This window comes from Thunnus thynnus, chromosome 6 (assembly GCF_963924715.1).
Source record: "Thunnus thynnus chromosome 6, fThuThy2.1, whole genome shotgun sequence".
Taxonomy (NCBI): domain Eukaryota; kingdom Metazoa; phylum Chordata; class Actinopteri; order Scombriformes; family Scombridae; genus Thunnus; species Thunnus thynnus.
This window is the reverse complement of record NC_089522.1, coordinates 22,098,465-22,120,073: the sequence shown is the minus strand read 5'-3', so window position 1 is coordinate 22,120,073 and position 21,609 is coordinate 22,098,465. Positions and strand designations below refer to the sequence as shown.

General features: G+C 40.9%; 1 protein-coding gene and 1 pseudogene across 9 annotated transcripts in view; one reads left to right on the top strand and one right to left on the bottom strand.

Moving 5' to 3' along the window:
• Window positions 1–63: 63 nt before the first annotated feature.
• Window positions 64–14,003, bottom strand: LOC137184719 (ninjurin-1-like; annotated as a pseudogene).
• LOC137184714 (serine/threonine-protein kinase WNK2-like) overlaps window positions 13,936–21,609 on the top strand; it is a 48,302-nt gene continuing 40,628 nt past the window's right edge. For 7 of the 9 annotated variants that reach the window (XM_067592643.1, XM_067592646.1, XM_067592645.1 and 4 more), the window contains exons 1-2: window positions 13,936–14,466; window positions 14,830–15,645. In XM_067592643.1, coding sequence (XP_067448744.1) covers window positions 15,007–15,645 — 639 coding nt within the window. In that variant the 5' untranslated portion in view covers window positions 13,936–14,466; window positions 14,830–15,006. The remainder of the gene's footprint in view (window positions 14,467–14,829; window positions 15,646–21,609) is intronic. The other 2 variants (XM_067592650.1, XM_067592651.1) reach the window with 2 other exon arrangements.

Here is a 21,609-nt window from a genome sequence, read left to right as displayed (position 1 = left end):
CAATTAATCAAACATACTGTATGGTATTGTATTTTTAAATTAGCAGAAAAATTCACAGTAATGACCAGACAGGTGATTAGCAGAGTGTTTGTGTCGAACACTGTTTAGTGTGCAACCAGAGCAAGTTAAACATGAAATGGAGATGACGATAAAACATTTATCTCATTGATTGAACAACATCAATAAATGCACTAGAGGGCACTGCTCCCTCATTCAGTGCACCAAAGTAGGAAACAAGGATGATGGAAAATCTTCTGGTGTGGTATAACAATGACAATGAGGAGCAACAGACAACCCTCATTAATTAATAATGACAATCAAACTGGTTGAATGAAGAAAGTCAGTTAATCAAATGCTAAATTAAATGCTGTTTACTTGACTGCTCATGAAAGACTTGAGTGCAATGGTGGATGCATTTCTTACTCACTTGAGGCCATTTCAAGTTCTTCATATAATAATGAATCAGAAGAAATATGGCCACATCAAAGATGACATATACCGTATAGCTGTGGAGGAGAGTTCAGGTGTCTGATCTCAGGAGATTTGCAGCACTTTTCTGCCTCTGTCTTCTCTGCAAAGAGAGAGCAACAGATCAGAGAGAGGAGGGATGGGGAGGCGCTAAAGGGGGTTGCAAGTGTCACCAGGGTGATTGTTCAGTTGGAAGAATGGCATCCACATTCCCACGAGAGGGCTATTAATAGTTCTGCTTCAGAGGACCTCAAAACTCCTCGCTGATCATCAGCGTCCTCTCATGTTACACCCCTGCATAGCTTGTTTGTTAAACTTAAGGACTGAGATGGAGCTAGAACTGTAGGAGCCACAGACATAGGCTACATTATGTATATACATATATATATCAGTGTACAGATACATATATATATCAGTCTACAGATCTGCCCTGAGTGGAGCTGTGTGTGTCATCAATCTGGTTCTCTGCTCGTCTGGCTGTTTCCACGGTTACCAATGATAGTTGTGGAGGAGGAAAAGGATAGAATTGTGATGTTGGTTTGTCCTCTGAAAGGTGCTTTGTCACAATAATGTTGAAGAAATTAATAGTTTCGGACACAAATATTCTTCAGGTATTTAGCAGATAATTATGCAAAACAGATGTTCTCAAACAGCTTTCATATTCTTGTGTTAAGCCACTGAAGTGTATAAAATGAGCATTTGCTTGGGCTCTAATTGGGGTTTCAGTGACATTGCTGAAACACAGTCTAATTAAGGCTTCCATTTTAACAAGCAGTTCTGCTGGGGTCTGTGCTGTGTTGACTCTGACTCACCATCTGCTGGTCCAGAGAACCACAGACACACTTTAGCTTTGCTCATAGCAAAGAAAGTCATGGCACAACCAAACATTGTTATAATTGAATGTTAGGCGTGACGCCTGTGGTTGGAGACAGATGTGTCGGCAAGGTTAAAGCTGTTGAGGTGGGTCGGAGCTTTGAGTCAGATGAGGCACACCCTGCTGTGCATACATGTGCTCAGCAGACCCGCCAAACCTCCTGGTCCGAGCTGTCTGGAAAAGAACCATGACATCGGGCTCGAACGTCATCAATGCAATTAAAAATTGAAGCATGTTCAGCTGTCAGCATTTGTGTGTGTGTGTGTGTGACTGTGGTTGAGCATTTCTGTCTGGCCAGTGTGTGGGGTCACTCTCGGGCAGAGAGAGTAGACAGTGCGAGGTCACATGTGACTGACTGCTGTTGTCTAAACTTTCCTGTTTGTCCACTAGGAACAAATGTTGTGTTGTTTAGGCACCAGACCTCTTTGTCACTACTTTTTCACTGTTTCTCTCTAGTTCCCTGTTTTCTCTGTGCCTGCAGCAGTGCAAGACAATGATTTTCTAGTAAACGAACAGTGGTTGGATTTTGTACCAGTTGTTTTTCTGGAGGAAATTTCTCTGAGAGCCTGGAGAGGTCAGTGTGTTTGTAGGTCAGGTTGGGGAATGTGAAGGTCAGGTCAGTAGGTGAGAGGACCAAAAACATGCTGACTACATGGATGTCTATAGGGGCAAACTGCACAATAAGACAGGATAGAAAATACCTGTTTGTAAAGAGAGAGGGAGCAGAGAAAGAGGGTGGAAATAAAGAGTGTATGTGACTTGCAAAAATAGAAAGAGTGTGTTCTTAGTCAGTCAATGCGTTTTGGCAGTTGGACTCCAAACGCGGTGATGAGGACGTTGACAACCACAATGATAAAAACCAGGCCTGTGGCCAAGTTTTCCATGATGTCCAGCCTCCGATGCTTTTGCTCATCATTCAAGTTCCATCGAACTGTGTGGACAAAACCAGGAAATACAATTTGACAACACACAAACACACACTCAGTGAATGTCTAATCAAACATAAGCAATCTACTTTATTCTGGGACTCAAGCCAAGTCATGATGACACAGATTTGCCGTCAACTATAAATCCATATACACATAATTCTAGAGCTCTATTCTGGAGAGCTGAAAATGAGTGATCCAATAAAAACGTATCAAATATTTCACTTTGACAAGGGTATATGAGGATAAAGGAGTAATATGATTCAGTTTTTCACAGAACAATTAGTTAGTGGAACCAAACCAAATCAAGCTTTCATTCTATCTTATTGAAACTTGTCATGATTAATGACAGAAATGACAGCAAATGATGAATTATGAAATATTTTGTCCTTAACAATTGTAAATTGGAAACAATTTACATTTACAGCCCAAAAAACATACTTAACATTGTGTTATCACCTTGATACTTAATGACTTTTCTGAATTTTTTGAGAATTCCTTATAACTTTCTGCTTTGAGAACGCACACACAGCGAGGTGCAAACCAGTGTGAGCTTCAATGCAAGTCCATCAAAATTAAAACACGTTGCACAACTTTCCAGTACAGCATGCTTTATTCACAAAACACTTTTAGCTGTTTCATCATGGTGACCACCCTGATCAAGGCGGGGTAGGTGAAAGCATTTGGTGACTAAAGCATCCTGTACTGGAGAAGAGTTGTGTGACATGTTTTAATTAATGGGAATTGCTTCTAAACGTGATTTTGAACCGATGACCTGTTTAATTAGAGAGCCCAGCTGTAAAACGTGGTTAAATACAATGGATTTTCATATGCTCTAATTGGTGTTGACAGTACTGTTTATACAGCACTACCCCTTTCAAATCCCAAATAAATCTCTTTGAATGTCTGTTATTGGAGTTTTATATGAGTGTGTTCATGAGGTGCAGGAGGTCAAACAGAAAGTTCTCTGAGGTGTGATTGACCCCAAACATAAGTAATGACACCAACTAAGATACTGTACTGTATATATCTTTGTCTGTGTATGATTTTTTGGCATATTCATGAAATGAATGAGTTGGAAAATTAAGGGATACCACTTCGATACTTTTGTGCATTTGGAATTTTAATGAGGTCAGAAGAAAAGAGAAAAACATTTAAAGGGAAATTTTGGTTAATTATTTGATTTTGGGTTATTAACCTCATGTAGAATTCAGTGCCTCCAATATATAGCTGTCAAACAAGGAGAATATAATTTTCAGAAATATGCGTGGCATTGATGAATCGACAAAACATCTGTTGACTGTTTTGATATCATTAATGAAAGAAAGTAAAAGTTCATCACCTTTTCACCTGCGGTGTCAGTAAAAACAGACAAAACAGTGTTTATTTTCCACTAAACATCCAAGCACTTTACTATTTTTAGGAATTTACCTATCATTGTGATTCAATCATCTACGTCAAACACAATACAGGGAAGAGTGAAAACTGGTCAGTGGAAGTTTGTCATTCCTCATCATTCCAGTTGTGCAATATGATGCAAAAACAATTAATCAGCATTTTTATCAGCATCATCGCAAAGACAGGTCTATTAATAATTGAGGAAGTGTGTGTGTGTGTGTGTGTGTAGGAGGGAGTATACAGTAGCTGTGACTCCACATGCACATGTTATGTGTACGTGCATGTATGTGTGTATTTGTGAGAGATTACCAAAGGTTAAACGGTGTAAGGACCCCGCCTGACTGTGTGTGTGTCTGATCTGCATGGGTGGAGTGGGGTTGTGTGTGTGTGTGTTGGGGGGGGGTGGTATGTAGGCCACTTACATCATGCACCACTGGCTCCATTAGACAGAGCTGGATCCACGGGAGTGGGAGGTGGGGACGGGGGGAGAGAGGGCAGAGGGGTTCGGAATATTCAAAGAAAATGAAGGAGGAAGAAGAATGAAAAGAGCGACGAGAATGAGATGTGTTTGATATTCTGGTGGAGACAAGGGGCGCTGTTGGGGGGGGCTGGTGGAGTCAGACGATGTGGTGGATGGGGGGGGCAGGCGTTTATGAATATGTGATGACTATCACATGCTGACTGACCTTCTTTCAGACACGTGACCCTTGGCTTTTGATTTTTATTTATTTACACATATGCAAAAGATACAAATTGATATATACAGCAACAACAGAAAAATGTGATGGAAGGATAACGTTGCAAAGAGAGAAACAAACCTTTTACAGCTTCCTTAAAATGTGCTGAATCATACAAGTGGAATAATTTCGAACCGATGAAGAGTAGTGTAGAATAATTAATATCATTGTAAGAGACAAGCTGTTTTTTGTAAGTTCTGGTGACTCCAAGATGGGAAAGTTTATGAAGAAGGATGGGATGATTTGAAAGCTTTAGATAAGTCTAAGAAGATTGCGGTAGTACTCCCCTTTCTCTCTCTCTTGAGCTTTATAGATTTCATTAAAAAGATAAGAGACAGACATAGAAGTAAAGTAGTTCTTTCTAAACCCATATTGATGCGTATATAAAATATTATACCTATCCAGATGATTCAAGAATCTTTTTCCAACACTTTGCTATTACAGGTAAAAGTGTTGTCCCTGTAATTGCTATTACAGGGACAACACACAGGGACCTTTTTGTAAGGAAAGATTGAGAATGTGAGTTAAGGCTTTAGTATCAGATCCTGAACCAATTTCAATAGACTACCAGGGATAATATCAAAACCAGGAGATGAATCTTTTAGATTAAACTGGACCTTCTGGACCTCAGCCTCTGTAACCAAAGAAAATTGAAAATCTTTTATAACAGGAGAATTCATTAACATTAAAGGATCATTTTTACCAGGTGGGATCTTAGAAGCCAAGTTGTCTCCTGTTTCAGAATAGAAACTATTGAATTTATGGGCAATTTCTTGAGGCTCACTAATGAGACAATGAACTTAAATTCTTAAACTCTTATGGTAGTTGTGTGGATATTTTGTTGTTGTTAATAATAGAGTTAATAGTTTGACAACAATAAGCCATATTATCTTTATATTTGGACAATATGGTGTTAAAGTATTGTTTCTTATATCATTTGATAATATGATGGGGGTAATATCAGAAAAAAGAGGTGAAAGCCCTCTGAAGATCACCCAATTAAAGGATATCTGTCCACTGATGTTTGAAAGATCATATGTTGGAAATTTGATGTATTTGTTTCGTTAAAAATTATTTTATACTTGGGAGTTGTACTGTATGTTTAGAATTTTGACATTGTTGTGAGGCTACCAGAAAAATCGGACAATGATCAGCAATATCCGTGTACAAGACTCCAGATTTCAAAGTTCTATTTAGAACATTAGCAAAAAGGTTATCAGTCAGTGTAGCTGTTTTTTTTCAGTCACTCTGGTGGGGACTTCAATCAAAGGATGAGTATAAAGTATCAATAACATCTGTGGTTTGATTATTATCCTTGCAATTGATAATGTTGATGATAAAATCACCCATGAAATAGCAGAATTTCCATTCTGTGGAAACAATGTGAAAAACATGTGATACATCAGTGATGAATTAAGAAACAATTTGGTGATTGATAGGTACACCCAGTAAAGGTATTCATAGGGGTGTGCCCTACAATATTTTATTCATAATTGATGATTTTTAGATTATTATTGTTATTAGTAGTAGGAGTAGTACTAGTAGTGGGAGTATTAGTAGGGTAGTTATGTATTTGTGATGCTGACTAACTTTCCTTTATTTACTCATGTTAGAGCTTACATGGTTCAGTGTGTCCTGGCTAAAGTTCACTGACCTGCTGTTCAGTCTGTTAGAAAAATAAAAAAAAAAACAACTAATTTGCACCTTTACATCTCATCCTAACACATCTTCTCATCTCAATGGACCTGTTTTTCCATCTCCAGATGTATCTGTCAAATTCTGACATCTTCAAAATCACTGGGTGTGTAAAGCCTTCTTTTCTTCTTGTCTATTTACTCCAAGACATGCATGGGCATGTACATTGACACATAGACACATTTACGCACATATACAAACCACAGAAAAGAACTAACCTCCACCTCTCGGCTCCCACAAGTGCTGACAGCAGCACTAAAACCTTAGTGAACTCTGACCTGGTGTCAGGCCTGGTTACCATGGTTACAGCTAGAGTCCAGCTGGTAATGGGTTGTTTGTCAGGAGCCAGTGGACATGACATTGGTGTGATGTGAGGTGTGGGGGGAGTGGGATGCATTGTAGGGCAAAAGGTGGCATATGGTAAGCTTCAATCATGCTGAGGGACAGGATGGAGAGGATGAAACAAAGGGCAAGTGAAGGTTGAGAGACAACACAGACACCTCTAGTATACCAAAAGGGATAGGGATCTGTTTATTTTCTCACCTATGAAGATAAGCAGAACACCCACTGTGACCTGCAGACAGAGGGAGATGCTGATTAGGGTGATGATGGGGGTGTAAAAGGAGATGTTTGGCCCCTGCTCCAGCACAGCCTGGGTGGCGTTAGGTGGCGTTAGCCATCAGTAGAGCCACATCCAGCATGCTCTCAGCTGCGCTCTTCTTGTTGGCATAGCGGTTCATATTTAGAGGAGCAGGGCTGTTGGGCCGAGCATCTGGATGGGAGGCCTAAGGGGGGAAAGAATACATGAGGAAGGGGAAAGTAATTGGCAGAGAGATAATGTTTATAGCTTTGAGATAAAGCCTAAAAGAGGAATGCTTGGAAATCAACTGAAAGGCATGCTCTGGCCTGCATTTTGTTTTCCCACTAGAGCAACAAAGCAGCATGTTGATGAGGCTAGCAGTGCTTTAGTGCTTCCTGTGCATTGACGGTGAGGATCTGGTTATCATTCTGACCTAATTAGCACGACAAGCAGCCATTACAGAGGAGTGACCTTTGAGAACAGACCCATTAGTAGCAAAGCTATACTGACACACTGGTAATATACCCATTAAAACATAGTGAACATGAAGAAGTCAGCATACGCAGTGGTCAAGGCTTGCCATTACATACAGTGTGGTTTCAAATGGTCACATTCAGTACGCACTTCTCCTTTATCTTTGCCAATGTCAAAGCTCACTCAACTGCACTCTTAACACACTGTTTCACAAGTTTGAATCAAAGCAGTGCGTCTGACTGTCTGTCTTGTGTTAGTAAACACATTGGTAGTGAGTAATACTGTGACGATCAGTCATGTCCTGCCTGTACTGCTGTCTCTCAGAGTATGATTACAGAGTTAGCTGCATAACTGCACTGACTAAAACCCAGAGCAGCTCTTTTTTACATAAGCAGTTTACTTCATTAATCCTGCTTTCTGAGACAGGCTCTTCCTCTAAGTACCAATATTTTTTTCTATGTATATCGAGCAAGCAGCAAAAAAAAAGCACTTAAACACAGTTTTGCATTTATTATATTACATGCACTGTATAGCAAGGTCTTAGGGAGGAGAAAATGAATTTAAGCTATATCCCATATCAATGATCAACAGGTGGTAACCAAAAGTTTAATATCAATTTTATATGTCCTATTGATTCTTGTGTAGGTGATGATTATGCAACACAAGATTAGCTAGATTGTGTGTATGTCCACTCCATCCCAGTGGACTCTGTACTGTCAAGAGAAAAACATGTACTGGGCCAGCAGGTGCTGGATAAACACTCTGTTTTCTGACAAATAAGAAATCATTCTCTTTTAAAATGATGAAAATGCATCTTCCCTTAGAGCACTGCTGCTGAATGAACATCCGCTTGGATCTAACTGTTCAGCAATGCTTGGCAACACCTGAGCACCATCGCTGAAGATTTAGTACTGTCAAGGCCAAAACCCGCACACTCGTACTCTCTGCGAACATGAAATAATCAGGAGTCTCTTCCTCAGAGCTGAAGCCTTCCCTTTTTTCTCACACAACACACCCCTGCAGCTGCAGAGAGCATAGTTTGTCAGAGATTAACCAAACCACAGAGCTGGTACAAGCTGTCTTCCCTCTGCTCCGGGGATAGAGACAAGGGAAAAGAAAAAGCTGAACCCTCTAATTTGCTACAGGGTAGGATACAGCTGAATTATAATGTCTTTAGGAGATTCACAACAATCAGCTGGTATGGTAAAGTTGATGTATGAGGGGGAAGTACAAACTGAGTAGTAGGTGTGGTTGTGGGGGTTGCAGAAGAACTAGTTCTCTAGTTGTAGTACTTATTCTTTTTTTTTTTACAGTCCTGTGATAGCTACTCGACAAGCCATGTTTAATTCTCAAGTTCTTCATCTAACCGCGTACCTATCAGTTTAGATTTTTAATATGGCATAGCTTCATGTGAACACCGAAGACATCCTTCGAAAAGCGTCTCTGTGGGCTTCCTCGAGATCCTTTTCACTCTGAGCCATAATACCCGGTGGTACAACTCATGACAACGAATAGAACAGTTCTTGAAAACATGTTTACCTAAACTCCACGGGAAAAGCAATGTGGTGCAATGAAGTGCCCTTGTGACTGTGATTTATGCCAAACGCCACAAACGGCACACTGTCATGACATGTCAGGGTCAGCCATTCTGCTCTCACACACTGACACATCAGGCTTTTCAAAGACAGCCCTTTATCCCCGAGTCAACAGACCACAGTGAGATAATGCTTGTTGTGAGATCACAGGTTAGAAACATGTAGTCAGTATGTCTAGAAACACAGCAGATGAATTTCTCCACAATTCACCCACAAACATCAAGAACCCCTATTACATACTGACTATACTTTAGTATTGTGTATACACAAGGACAAGACGAGAGGCCACCTACTCCAGAATGAAGTTTTCTGTTAGGATAAATCCTCCTGTCTACTCATATCATATGGCTGAGAACATAAGATAACAACTAACAGCTGAAGAGACATGTAGAACAAAAAGATAGTGTATATAGGCCATGGTAATATTGCAAGGGGGGGGGGGGACATGTAAAACATGCTGCATGTGCAAAAAAACAACCTACCGGATGCATCTGATCCATGCTTTCATTTGAATATCACTTCAAACTGAAAAACACGGAAGACAGCCCGAATTTGCATACTGTATTTGCACTGACTTTTGTTTGAGAAACAGAATGCTTGTCAGTCACCCAGCCATTACAGATCCATTGTTATTTTGCAAAATCTGAAATGAAAGGTTCTCATTAAGTCGATGGCTCTGTACTGTACTGGTTCTAAGTTTTAATGCTTATTTTTGTGATGAATTATTCACACTGCATTCCTTGTCTGAAACAGACTCAGGGGGAACACCGAAGGGAGAGAAAGGGAGGAGGATGTGGAGGGGAGGGAAGACAGTGAGAGATAAAAAAAAAAAAAAGTTGTCTGAATCTGTTTTAACTCTCAGATATGTGTCAGAGGGGAATACCAGATAGATTCATGCAATAATATTTGACATATCCTGCTTTCTGCAGAACCAGATCAGGTGTTACAAAAATATAATACAGTGTGTGGATGAGAGAAAATGATCCAAAGGAAATTAGATTGTCAAGAAATTCATAAATAGAGGACTTTTTAAAAAAATGATTAATGTGGACCAAAGTGCTAAACTGAGAAGTTCAAGTTCTCCTCCACTCAAAAATGAGTTTCGGTTATTGTTACCTCAGTTGGATGTTTGAGCTTCACTGTGCAGAATGATGTATGTGTGTGCTGTGTTTGACACTGGAAGGCTGTTTTTACATCCATCAACTGAAAGTGGAAAGTTTCTCTCTGCTCCTTGTAAATCTGATTTCTAGGGGTGGGCCTGTGAGCAGATTTTATGACAACTAGTTTGGAGACTAATCCTGGTCCAATATTCAAATTACACATGTGTGATGTGGAAACTTGAAGTCTCCAGTGGACATAAACTGAGAATATTCACTGATTCTGGATTTTTCCGGATTTCTCAATGAGGGAGAAAGAGTCGATGTCATTTTAAGGATTAAATGTACTTTTGTTTGTTGAAAAACCATATCAGATACAAATTATTATTCCAGGCAGAGTATTTCTATATATCATAATCCATGTCTGAAGAGAATCTTTATGATCCGTTTAAACAATCTGAATGACTTGGTGAATGAACAATAAATGGATGAAATGGCTGATCATAGCCATGATAAACACATTTTATGTGGACTGAACAATAAGAAAGAGCCTTTTAAAAAGTAATTGCAGAGAAAATCTGATGTGTGATTCTGCTCCCCAGTATGGGTGTAACAATGTAAAATGCAATGTTGCACAGACTTTTTTGGATCCTTGACAAAAATCTGAGATGTGAGAGTTGATTCAGATGTCTTGAAACATTCAACTTTTAAGTTTTACCTGGACTGTGGAATGATGAGGAGTAATTGTGCAGAAAAACAAAGGGGCCTGGAGGTAAAAATACATTTAAACTGATGCCAATTCATGCAGTGCTTTAAAAAACAAATAAAACACTGCTTACTTTCATCCACAGCTACATCACCACCCTTTCACTCATGAGTGAATAAAGATGTGTCCCATCATAAGTAACTATCCAAATGTCTGCCCTGAAGCTACTTGGAGTGCAACATCATATTGAATTTATAAAATCAAGAAAGCCAAAGCTACAGGCTGTGATTTTTAAATTCCTGAGATTTAACCCAAACCTTAAACTTATGTGAACCATAACAGCAGTTGGAAGTGGGAGCAGTTTTGTAAGGCCAAGTAAAGATTTGGCTGACTTCCAAGCAAAAGAAATGAACTCATTCAACTTGCACATCTCATCTTAAGATTTTTCTCTTTTTCCCACATCGTCACACTCACTGATTACAGTTAAGCTAAGTACCTGCATGACAGTTACTGTAAGCTGCCACTAAGTTCTATATCTGACATGTAGAAAGCTCTTTGCAGCAACAATGCAAGACACCACTTAAGACGTAGTGAGAGATGCATTTATTATTTAGTTAATTGAACTTGCTGCTGTTCAGCAACATGACAAAAAAGGCAAATGAACTCAGATCTGTAACTGCATGGGTGTGCGTTTCCCTTCCTTTTGTTTTTTTTTTTCTCATACATCAGCACTTCTTTGCTCTCCATCCATCATGTCCAATCAGCAGCCTCTCTCTCTCACTCACCTCAAACCCTGGCCCTCCTCCAGATGAGGATCGACCCAACTGTAAATCTAATTTCCATGATTCTCTGTAGGGCTTTTAGTTTTACAGCCTCACACGGTGCAAAGCAAACATGGCTGTTTCAGAGCCCACTCCGTCCCGCTATGGCACTCAGAAAATGAAACTCTTTCTCATTCCAGACAAAGTTGCAGCGTAAAGCCTGCTGATTATCAAGAAAGACAAAAAGACATGCTCAAGAATGTGCTAGTGCTGTACTGCAATCAGACTGGTAATCAGATTGGTTTTGGATTTCAGCACAACAAAGGCACAGATATTAAAAGCCTGTGGAAAGTCTGCACGCAGGATCTCCACTCCATAAAACAACCACGGATTTGATTCCACTCTTGTTGACTCACAGTGTCGGGAGACACATTGTAAATGAGACCAATTGCTCATTTTATTGAGCGTAAGGGTATTACATTTTGCATCTGTTGGCTGAGCTCTGGCAGTCACAAGGAAGTGTCTCTGGCTGCCAGGGTCTCTCTCTCTCTCTCTATCTCTTCCTCCTCCCTTCTTCCTCAAACACACACATCTATCTGATATTAAACACTGCTATCAAGACAGTGACTATAGTGATGACACAGTGAAGCCCATTTCCTGTCCTTGTAAAACTGGATGCAGCTCTACCATATATTGTAATTACTTGTCAAATGGCAAATTCAATCGCCACATAAAACACAATTAATACTCAACAATTTAGCTGTGGCATGACATAGGCTGACATTATGCTAAAGTAAAACTGTGTAGGCTTGTATTTGTGTGGGCATTTTGGCCGGTGAAGTGGAAACAAAGGAGGGCATTCATTATTTAGAAAAAAAAACATTATTAAGAAAAAAAAGCATATAGACTGCAACTCTTGAGGTCTCTCTTGTTTCTATACATTGTGCAACCCACAACTTATAATACCAATCTATTTTACTTCACAAATTGGTCACATATATAGCCTAGTATGGCACAATACAGGATCAACCTGTTTCCCATATAAAAATGGTCTCCAATATCTTACCTCAGTCCCACTTCCCCTGTTGCTGCTGCTGCTGATGTTCATCATTTCCCCATGCATAGGCTACTGCACCTCAGCTGCAGGCTGCAGGGAGAAACTGAGCTGCAAAGTGAAAGAGTAAAGAGAGGATGGGACCTGAAAACATATAACCTAATTTAGCTGTGGCATGCCATAGGCTGACATTATGCTTAAGTAAAACTGTGTAGGCTTGTATTTGTGTGGGCATTTTGGCTGGTGAAGTGGAAACAAAGGAGGGCATTCATTATCTATGAGGTCACTCAGGTGCCAACAGTACTTCGCTCCTCAACTGAACCAGACTGTCATCTGACCCAGCATGCCTGTAACAGACATGAGGATTTCAAAACACTTTCTTTTGTTGATTAATTTCTGTGTGGACATGCAATCTATCAATCTATATAGAGTTTCTTTTGTGTCCTTCCCTCGTATAGATGATATAGGTGTATGAAAATGCAGAAAACATACAGGGTGGATACTTTAACATGGACATCATACACTAAATTGCCACAGCATTGGAAACTATGGCTCTAGAAATTAGCATGCAGGTGAAGCAACACCTCTTTGGCTAAATCCCAACAAAAAAATTACATTGTCAGCTAAACAATGTTGGTATTACTGCATGGCTGCTGCAATGAATTCCATTATATTTTCTTGTTGCAATGGGACATGTGTCCATCTCCTGGCATTTATTTGACACTTGTTGGATTTCTCAGTGGTTGGATTATCCCCTATGTAAGAATTTACATTCATTCTCCACTCTCTCTATTGTTTGCAAGAAAGTCAGAATTAAAACCCCACTTTAGGCAAAAAAAGAAAAAAAAGCATATAGACTGCAACTCTTGAGGTCTCTCTTGTTTCTATACATTGTGCAACCCACAACTTATAATACCAATCTATTTTACTTCACAAATTGGTCACATATATAGCCTAGTATGGCACAATACAGGATCAACCTGTTTCCCATATAAAAATGGTATCCAATATCTTACCTCAGTCCCACTTCCCCTGTTGCTGCTGCTGCTGATGTTCATCATTTCCCCATGCGTAGGCCACTGCACCTCAGCTGCAGGCTGCAGGGAGAAACTGAGCTGCAAAGTGAAAGAGTAAAGAGAGGATGGGACCTGAAAGCATATAACCTATTTGACAGAGTAGTTATACATGCAGTTTCTCTATTAGGGTACCACAGCAACAGTGATGACTTTTTTTTTTTTTTTTAGAAGATCCTGTTGTAAGGCAGGCTGCTGAGCTCTGTTTGAGTGATTGGATGAGTCTGAGAAGGGCGTGAAATACAGTTTACTGACAATCACAAATACAAGGAATAATTCTGACCATTTTTCAATCACTTGCATTTATTCTAATCTGTCTTTGTTGGTCTTTTGATGTGAGATAAGTGTCACTCTTGCTGTTTAACACTACAGCAGTATGAGTAGGCTCTTCACTGTGTCCCAGCGTGCTGTTTGATTGGACGGTCGCTCCAGTCGTTACCAGGGGCGTGGAACCAAGCGAGCTGAATGGGAAACACATTTCTGAGCCTCACCGGTGTATTAACCTTAATGGGGAGAGACGGTGACGAGCGATAACAGTTGTCCGCGTAAATTAATTGGCGAGGTGACGACAGGAAAACTAAAAAAATTTCCCCGTGTCGTAAAGCGACTCGAGTGGTCGCCAACTACACGCTCCGCATACAGCAGCAGCCGCGAAGAAACAGCGGAGCGACTCAGCATCGAGCTGCTGTATCTGCAACCGGGGAGGAGAGAGGGATGCGGGCACTTGAAAGGAGATAAATACAACGTATTCGTGATTTTATTCTCAGTCAGTATGGGGTCCGTGTTCAGTTAGCAAAGACGGAGTTGAACCTGAAATTGTTTGCGGTCGTTTGGTAGCTCCTGTCCGTGAAAATGAGGATAATATGCAGATAGGGCGTTTTTAAAGTCCACCTTTTGTCGTGGACAAGCGGCTAACGTTAGCGAGGTTTCTCCCAATACTGGACCGGGCAGGTCTGTTTCTGCTGTGTATCGTTAGCGTGAGTTTAGCCCAGGTTTGTTTGGTCGATTTTCTTCGCTTTTTGAACCAGGTGAGTCGTGTCCCATCTCTGTTGAATATGTGAAAATGCTAATGTATGTGAATGGTGACTGAAAATGAAGAGCAACAAACGTTAAGCTAGTTCTGAATTGTCAAACTTAACGTTAAAGCTAACTTGTGTCGCTCGCTAGTTCACCTGGCCGATGATGGCTCTCTGCTAACAATTTGGCGTTTTGTTTTAACTCATGGGCTTGTCTTTTCATCCACCTGCTTTTATTGACACCAACTAACTCCAACTCTATTATGACTGCTATGCAAAAAAAGAAAAACAATAGATAGCTTCATCTTTTATTACATCCTACATATTGGGGATTTTTGCATTTTTATTCACTAACTGGCAGCACTTCTTTTGCAGCTCTTTATCGGATGAAATCTCGTCTATGACATCCATCTCAGTGTTGTTAGAGGCCTCTGCTGGCAAACTGCGTCACCGAGTGGGCACTGCAGGTATTCATCTCTAGTCTGCGTGTTGGGAAGTCTAGCCATGGCACGAATGACCTGGAAACCAAAGTGACTGAACTTTTAAATCACCATGGAGCCGGAGGCCAATTCAACCTCCGAGGCCCACCAAAAACTGAAATATCCATCTGTGCTCAACTCTCAGTGTGAACTGGCCATCAATATGTATGGGGCCATGGGTGATGGAAATGTCAATCTTATGGACTCAGTAGTGAGAGGTGGGAGTGACCCTGCTTCCTCCAGTTATCAGAGGAATGTGCGTCAGAGATTCATCAGGAGAAGTCTGTGGTTCTCGGACACAGACGAGCAGGCCTTTGAAGCACCTGAATGTGATAACAGGAGTAAGATCCGAAACATAAATCTGCGAACAATAGTCGACGGGACACGGGGGACTAGTAGTAGTGGGATACAGGAGGGTTCCAGCACTGAAAGTCAAGGTGGGCAAAAAGAGAGTGCAACAGAAAGTGCCAGTGCCGACGAGAAGGAGAAAGGTGGAGATGCATTAAATGTTACATGCAACGAGGGTGGCAGAAACGCTATCAAGGCAGCCAGCGAGGAGAACGAGGAGGAGGCAGAGATGAAGGCGGTCTCCACATCTCCGGGAGGGAGGTTTCTCAAATTTGACATCGAGCTGGGGAGAGGGTCCTTCAAGACGGTCTACAAGGGCCTGGATACTGACACCTGGGTGGAGGTTGCATGGTGCGAGTTGCAGGTAAAGTACTGAAATTGTCCATCTAAATTTTCAATCTCTCAAACACCCAAACGTAGTGTCATTTAAGAATAAACCAAGTATAGTCAGCATCCACATATAGGTTAAAAAAGCATCCACGCTTTTTTAAAATTCCTACACCTGCAGATGGGTGTGGAAGACATTGTCAGAAAAAAAAAAAAAAAAATAGACAGAATTAGTTATTTTACATATTTCAACAAATAACCTTCATTTTTAATTCCCTACAAGAAATACACATTTTTTCCTCAATCAGTGATTTATATTAATGGAGGAATGCCTGATTCTCACAGGAGGCCCTCTCTCTGTCGGTGTGGGTTCGCACCTCATTACAGTATAATGGTGAAGTCTTCAGGGAGCTGTCAGTCAGCCAGAGTCTCATGAGGAAGTCCGCTAAGTTGCAAATGGGTTACCGCTAAATTTTAAATGGTTTACACACAGGGAAAGTGATTGATAAGCATTTGCCACTGACAAAGAGACGCACCAGCACTGAAATATAATGATCAGCAGTTTTGCAAATGCACAAGGAGAGTGTATCTTGTCTTGCATTACACAGACACAGGAAAATCACCAGCTTAGACTGTGCAAAGGTATTAACTAATTATTTCCGTCCTTTGGAGACTGCAGCAGGGATTATCTCTCTCTCCTTCTCCCTCTCTCTCCCAGGAGGCTTAAGGGGGACTACAGTAAGCATGACTGGTCCCCTCAAAGAAAGAAAACCTCTCCTGTGATTTCTTATTCTTACGCTATTCAGATTAAAACTGTTAAGGGTTTCCCTCCAACAGTTTACATTCAAGCATCCTTCATTTTTGCTGCAGTCATTTGCCCCGGCTGATAATGTAATGACTGTAAGCACAGCTATCGGAGTGGACAGTGCAGGAGATGCTTGCGTGTGCTAGGTCCCAGCAGTGTGTCTGCATGCTATGAGCTGCCTCCCACCCTCTGTGCAACAGGAGGTAGGCAGACAGGAAGCAGCTGAAGTGTGCTGTAGCCTGCTGGGAGCCGTGTGGCTGTCCTGTGGCCTCAATGAATACTATACCTAAGGTACTGAAAACATGCTGCGTCAGTAACCGGAGAGACGTAACAATAATGCATTGCAGACAGCTTGATGCATTGAAAATAACTAAACATGTTTTGTATGACTGTAGCATCACAAGACACCGTGACACATCTCAACACTGGGTAGTTCTTTGAAGATACCATGGCTAGGAATTAGTAAAGATACAGTAAAGCACATGATGACTTCATTTGGATGATGATGTCATGCAGACTTATAGTAGTGGTGAGCAATTCAACATCTCCCTCAACTTGACAGCATGGAGCTGCAATCGGACTCAGCGGATGGTAGGATGTGGAACAGGAAGCAATTTACTGTATTTTATTCATCCCTAGTGACACATATTAAAACTCCCTCTAGTGGACAGTCAATAATTAACATCAATTATTGACATTAATCACAATACAACTGGTCCTTTCTTACTGTCATGTCCTCATCCAGTTGCTCTCACATATTGTAGCTTTGAGCTGGCTATCTTTCATAAAAACTGTTGGTTAAACAAAATGCTGACCTGATCAATGTGTTTCATCAGAGTGATCTCTGGTTCATCAGCTTACCGGGCGGATCAGAACCATTGATTGAGACCTTATTGTGTGTGAGTCAATAAGATCTCATGGGATCTTCTGCTGCTGATCAGAACTGCTTGTGATCTCATGTTGATGAATCCTGCCTTTTTATAAATGTCTTTCCAGTGAGTCGCACCATCTGAGAAGTTCAAGCTGGCGTAGGTAGGGTTCTGGAAAAGGCAAAAAAAAAAAAGCGCCATAATTTGAAAATAAAGCCCTCCCCCTGCAGCTCTCCCCCCTCCGCTCTCTATCCTAAGCCCCTCCCACCAGACGAGCACGGGCATATGCATGTGTTTCATATGCACGCAACACAAGTTTAACAGCTTTCTACTGCACTCACACACACAACTTCCTCTCAAGGCACAACAACCTTTAGTAAACAGTAGACAGGAAATAGGACCGCCACCTCTCGCCTGTTTGAAGTCCGCCACAAAAGTAACGTAGTGTCCCATCTCCCTGCTTGAAATCAAGTGATACCACGTCTCTTTCATTGTCTGTCTCCAAAACTAGAGATGCACTGATCTGACTTTTTCAGTCTTGATACCGATACAGGGGCTTTGGGTATCGGCCAATACTGAGTACTGATCCCATACTAGTGTTTAATTAATATTAAATTAATAAGCTGTATGCCTCACTGTGAGGAAAAGACTGGGGTCATTCTTTTACGTGTAAGGCAACATCAGGCTTGACATAAGAACTGCTTTCCTAACTATGTAACAAATAAATATGTAGATATAAATGTACGGAATTGTTATTTATTAAAATAACTGTATGCGATACCAGGTTGGCCCATTGTCACCGATACCCGATCCAGCTATTTGAGTCAGTATCGGACCGATATCCGATATCAGTATCGGAGCATCTCTATCCAAAACCTCCTCAGTCACCAGTCCATCAGAGAGCCAGATCTGCACCTCCAAACCGAGTCCCAGAGCGACGAGCAGCACCAGGGCGCAGACTTTTCACTTTTGGGAGCCGAGTTCACTTCCACCGAAAGTCTTTTGCTCCGATGTTGTTAAGATTATGCGCTGTTCGGTTTCCCCTGCACTACAAGCAATAGTCTGATGATCGCACATTGCTTTTCATTCTGCTTTCTGTTGATATTCCCGTCTTTTTCTTCAGAAATTCATGCAGTCCCATCACTTCCTATCCGTCGGTATCCCACTGCTCGCCTGGCCTCCAAACTTTGTGTCATGCGCATAGAAGTGGGGGGGGGGTTTCTTTGATGCATCTCAATACGGACGTGGACTTTTCGCATTGATTTACAAATGTCAAAAATCAATATAACAAAAAACGCTTCTAAAATACATTACCTACCTTAGCTTTAATGACAAGCAGGTGAGTTATAAACTGTCATTAGTGTGGTGCTGAGTTGGGACGAAGTTTTGCAAAACTGCATTTTTGGGCTGCAACGAATGATTATATGCATTATTTGAATAATCTGCCGATTATTTACTCAATTAATTGTTTGATCTATAAAATGTCACAAAATTACGATTTATGACCAACAGTCAAGAACCCAAAAGTATTCGGTTTACTGGATAAAAGACCAAGATAAACAAAAGTAAAGGAAATATTTGAAATATTATTTTAGAGGCTGGAATTCATGAAATTTGGCATTTTTGCTTAAAAAAAATAGCCAGTTGATTCATCGACCAACTATTTCAGCTCTAGTCATTTTGGATATTGCAATGTAAAATTGAAGCCACTGTAGTAGTAATTTAACGTCAAGTCGTTTGGACAGGGTTTACAGTTGCTTTATTGTGTGATTGTGTAAACTGAACACATCAATCTGAGTAGGTGTACTAAGCTTGTTGAGCAGACTCTTTATCTTAGTACAGTGAATGAGATATTTTATTGCCTTTTTTTAAAGAGAGAATCAGAGGTTTATAGCTCTGCTGGGATTTATCAGCATGCTTAATGTTATTGTGTGTCATGTCACTTTAAAGACTGGTGGTCTCAGCCAAGAACCCACACTGCCCACAATCATACCATACCTTCTCTGTCACATTTCATAGCATACTACAAGTACAGGTATCAACTGGTTTTAAGATTGAAGCCAAATAGTGAATATTTTAAGCCTGTGTTGTGCATGTTTAGTGTTCAGTGTTGCATGTAGATGATGCCAGCTTTGCCTCGCTCAGTGAACTGTGGTGGGAAAGACAGGGGAGTTTTCTGTGGAAGACAGAGAGACAAAGATATGACGCCGTGGTTTTCCACTGTTTTCCCTTCTTGCAATGGTCACATGGTTTTCTTGCCTAGAAATTTTAATCTGGCCCTGTGTTTATTCTTTCTGTCTGTCTTTCTCCCCTCTCTCTCTCTCTCTCTCTCTCTCTCACTCCTTTGTCCCCTTCCTCCTGTGCCCATCTCCCCCACATCTCAGTTTCTGTGCCAGGCTGCTGGCATAACACAGATGGCCCTGGCTCAGGCAAGGATGTTAATCTGAAAGAAAGATGCCTGTTGTGAGTTTTTCATTGTCAAGAAGAAACACTTCTTGTGTTTCTGTTTGCCTTGTCATTGCTTACTGGAATTTTTTTTAAACTTTGGAAAGTTCCTGTTTCTGCCAATTGTTGCTCTGTGTATAGATATTGATCTTAGCGTTGAATGCTGTGTGCACACTCACACACACACACACAGTTTACTTCTGACTTTGTGCAGACTGCACTGTGGTATTTGGCAGTGAGCTTGTTGTGCTGTAGATTAAATCTGGTTCTCAGCTCGTGAATGCAGAGCTGGCAATGATACCAGGGCGGTGATATGAGGCTGCCTGTCTCTAAGTGTTTGCTGTAGATTCAGACATTCTTGAACCAAGCAAACATAGCAAATGTAAGGGTGGGTGATATAGCAAAAATATCATCACTATTTTTTTCAGGCAGTATCATGATAAACAATCTTATCACAGTTCTTTTTCATGTTGGTTTTTAAGACTATTTTGCAAATTACTGAACAGTACTCGAGATTAAAGGTTAAAAAAACTTTATTGTTTATCACATGATAGAAATTTGTCTCAGGTTAGGGGCTCACAAATACTATAAATACATACACCCGTGAAAGGCTCAGATACAGTTACATTAAAACATAAACAATTTCCATGAATAAATAAGAGCAGTTGTGCAAAACTGCATTAAAAAGTCGTGACTTGTTTGTTTGGCCTTGTTTTAAAGTGGATATTGCAGTGGGAAACCAAACTAACAGTACAACCAAACTAATTTCACAGCTGAAAAGCAAACAGTTGATGTTGTGATGAAGTGTTGGTATGTCATTTCGGATAACTAGCAGGATGTGCACCATTTATAAAAAAACAAAAACAAAAAAGGCACCAACACAATACACCTAAGCTGGCATCACACTAGCTTGTGGCATGACAGAAGTTAGTGCTGCCAGTTAGAAGGTGAGCTAACCGCTAAACGGTGGCGTTTACCTGTAGCTCAGCTGTTAGTTCAACATATTCTGCAGCAGGTGAACCTCCAGGACATTGAAACTTATATAGATTTCACAAACATGCTACCAAGCATCAAATCCGTGAGCTAACTGGTGAGCTGGCCATGTGACGAAGCTCAGCATTTACCATTAACAACAAACAGTTTGGGCTCCTGAGGTGAACTGTGCAGATAGCACATGATGTTCTGCTGTGAGCTCGTTTTTAACCAAAATCCTTATCGCTGGAGGTCATTTTCTCCAGCAGATTGGAGATATGGTATGAGGTGCTAGCCATGTCTGCGCTGTTACCCGTTAGTCTCCAGCTAGCAGGCTGCGCACTGTCATGGAGCTGAACTGGTACAATATGCACTGTAACATCATACTAACAATCTCTCCATAAAGGCAGGTCGTGGAGACATTTTGATCATTCACGATCTAATATTTTCATATTGCACACCCCTTATCAAATGACACCAAGAGTCACAAGGTCAATGTCTTGGTTCCAGTCACTGGGTTGTGCTGTAGCAGTAGATTAGATTGACCAATGTTATAGGATGGTAATGTGCTTTTGAGCATAACCTCTGGTTGTCTCTTTGGATTAGCATACATAGAGCTAGAAACAATAACCCCTCCTTGACTGCTCATATGGAAAAAGGAAAACAAAGTTGGAGATGCCCAAGTAGGTCATTTGTTACAGCCCATTTGGCATTAAGAGGCCCAGGGATTCAAGGCCAGTCAGACCCAGTGGCTGTAGCTAACAGTGCCTTATCAGTGGCCCCATCTTCAGGCATGCCTGAGCTCCTGTGTCACTCAGCCAACTGAGGACCCTGAGGGGAGAAGAACAAGCCTGTCAAAGCCACAGCAATGTGGCCTGTGGTATGGCCCCAACTTGTTGAGGCTAGTTAA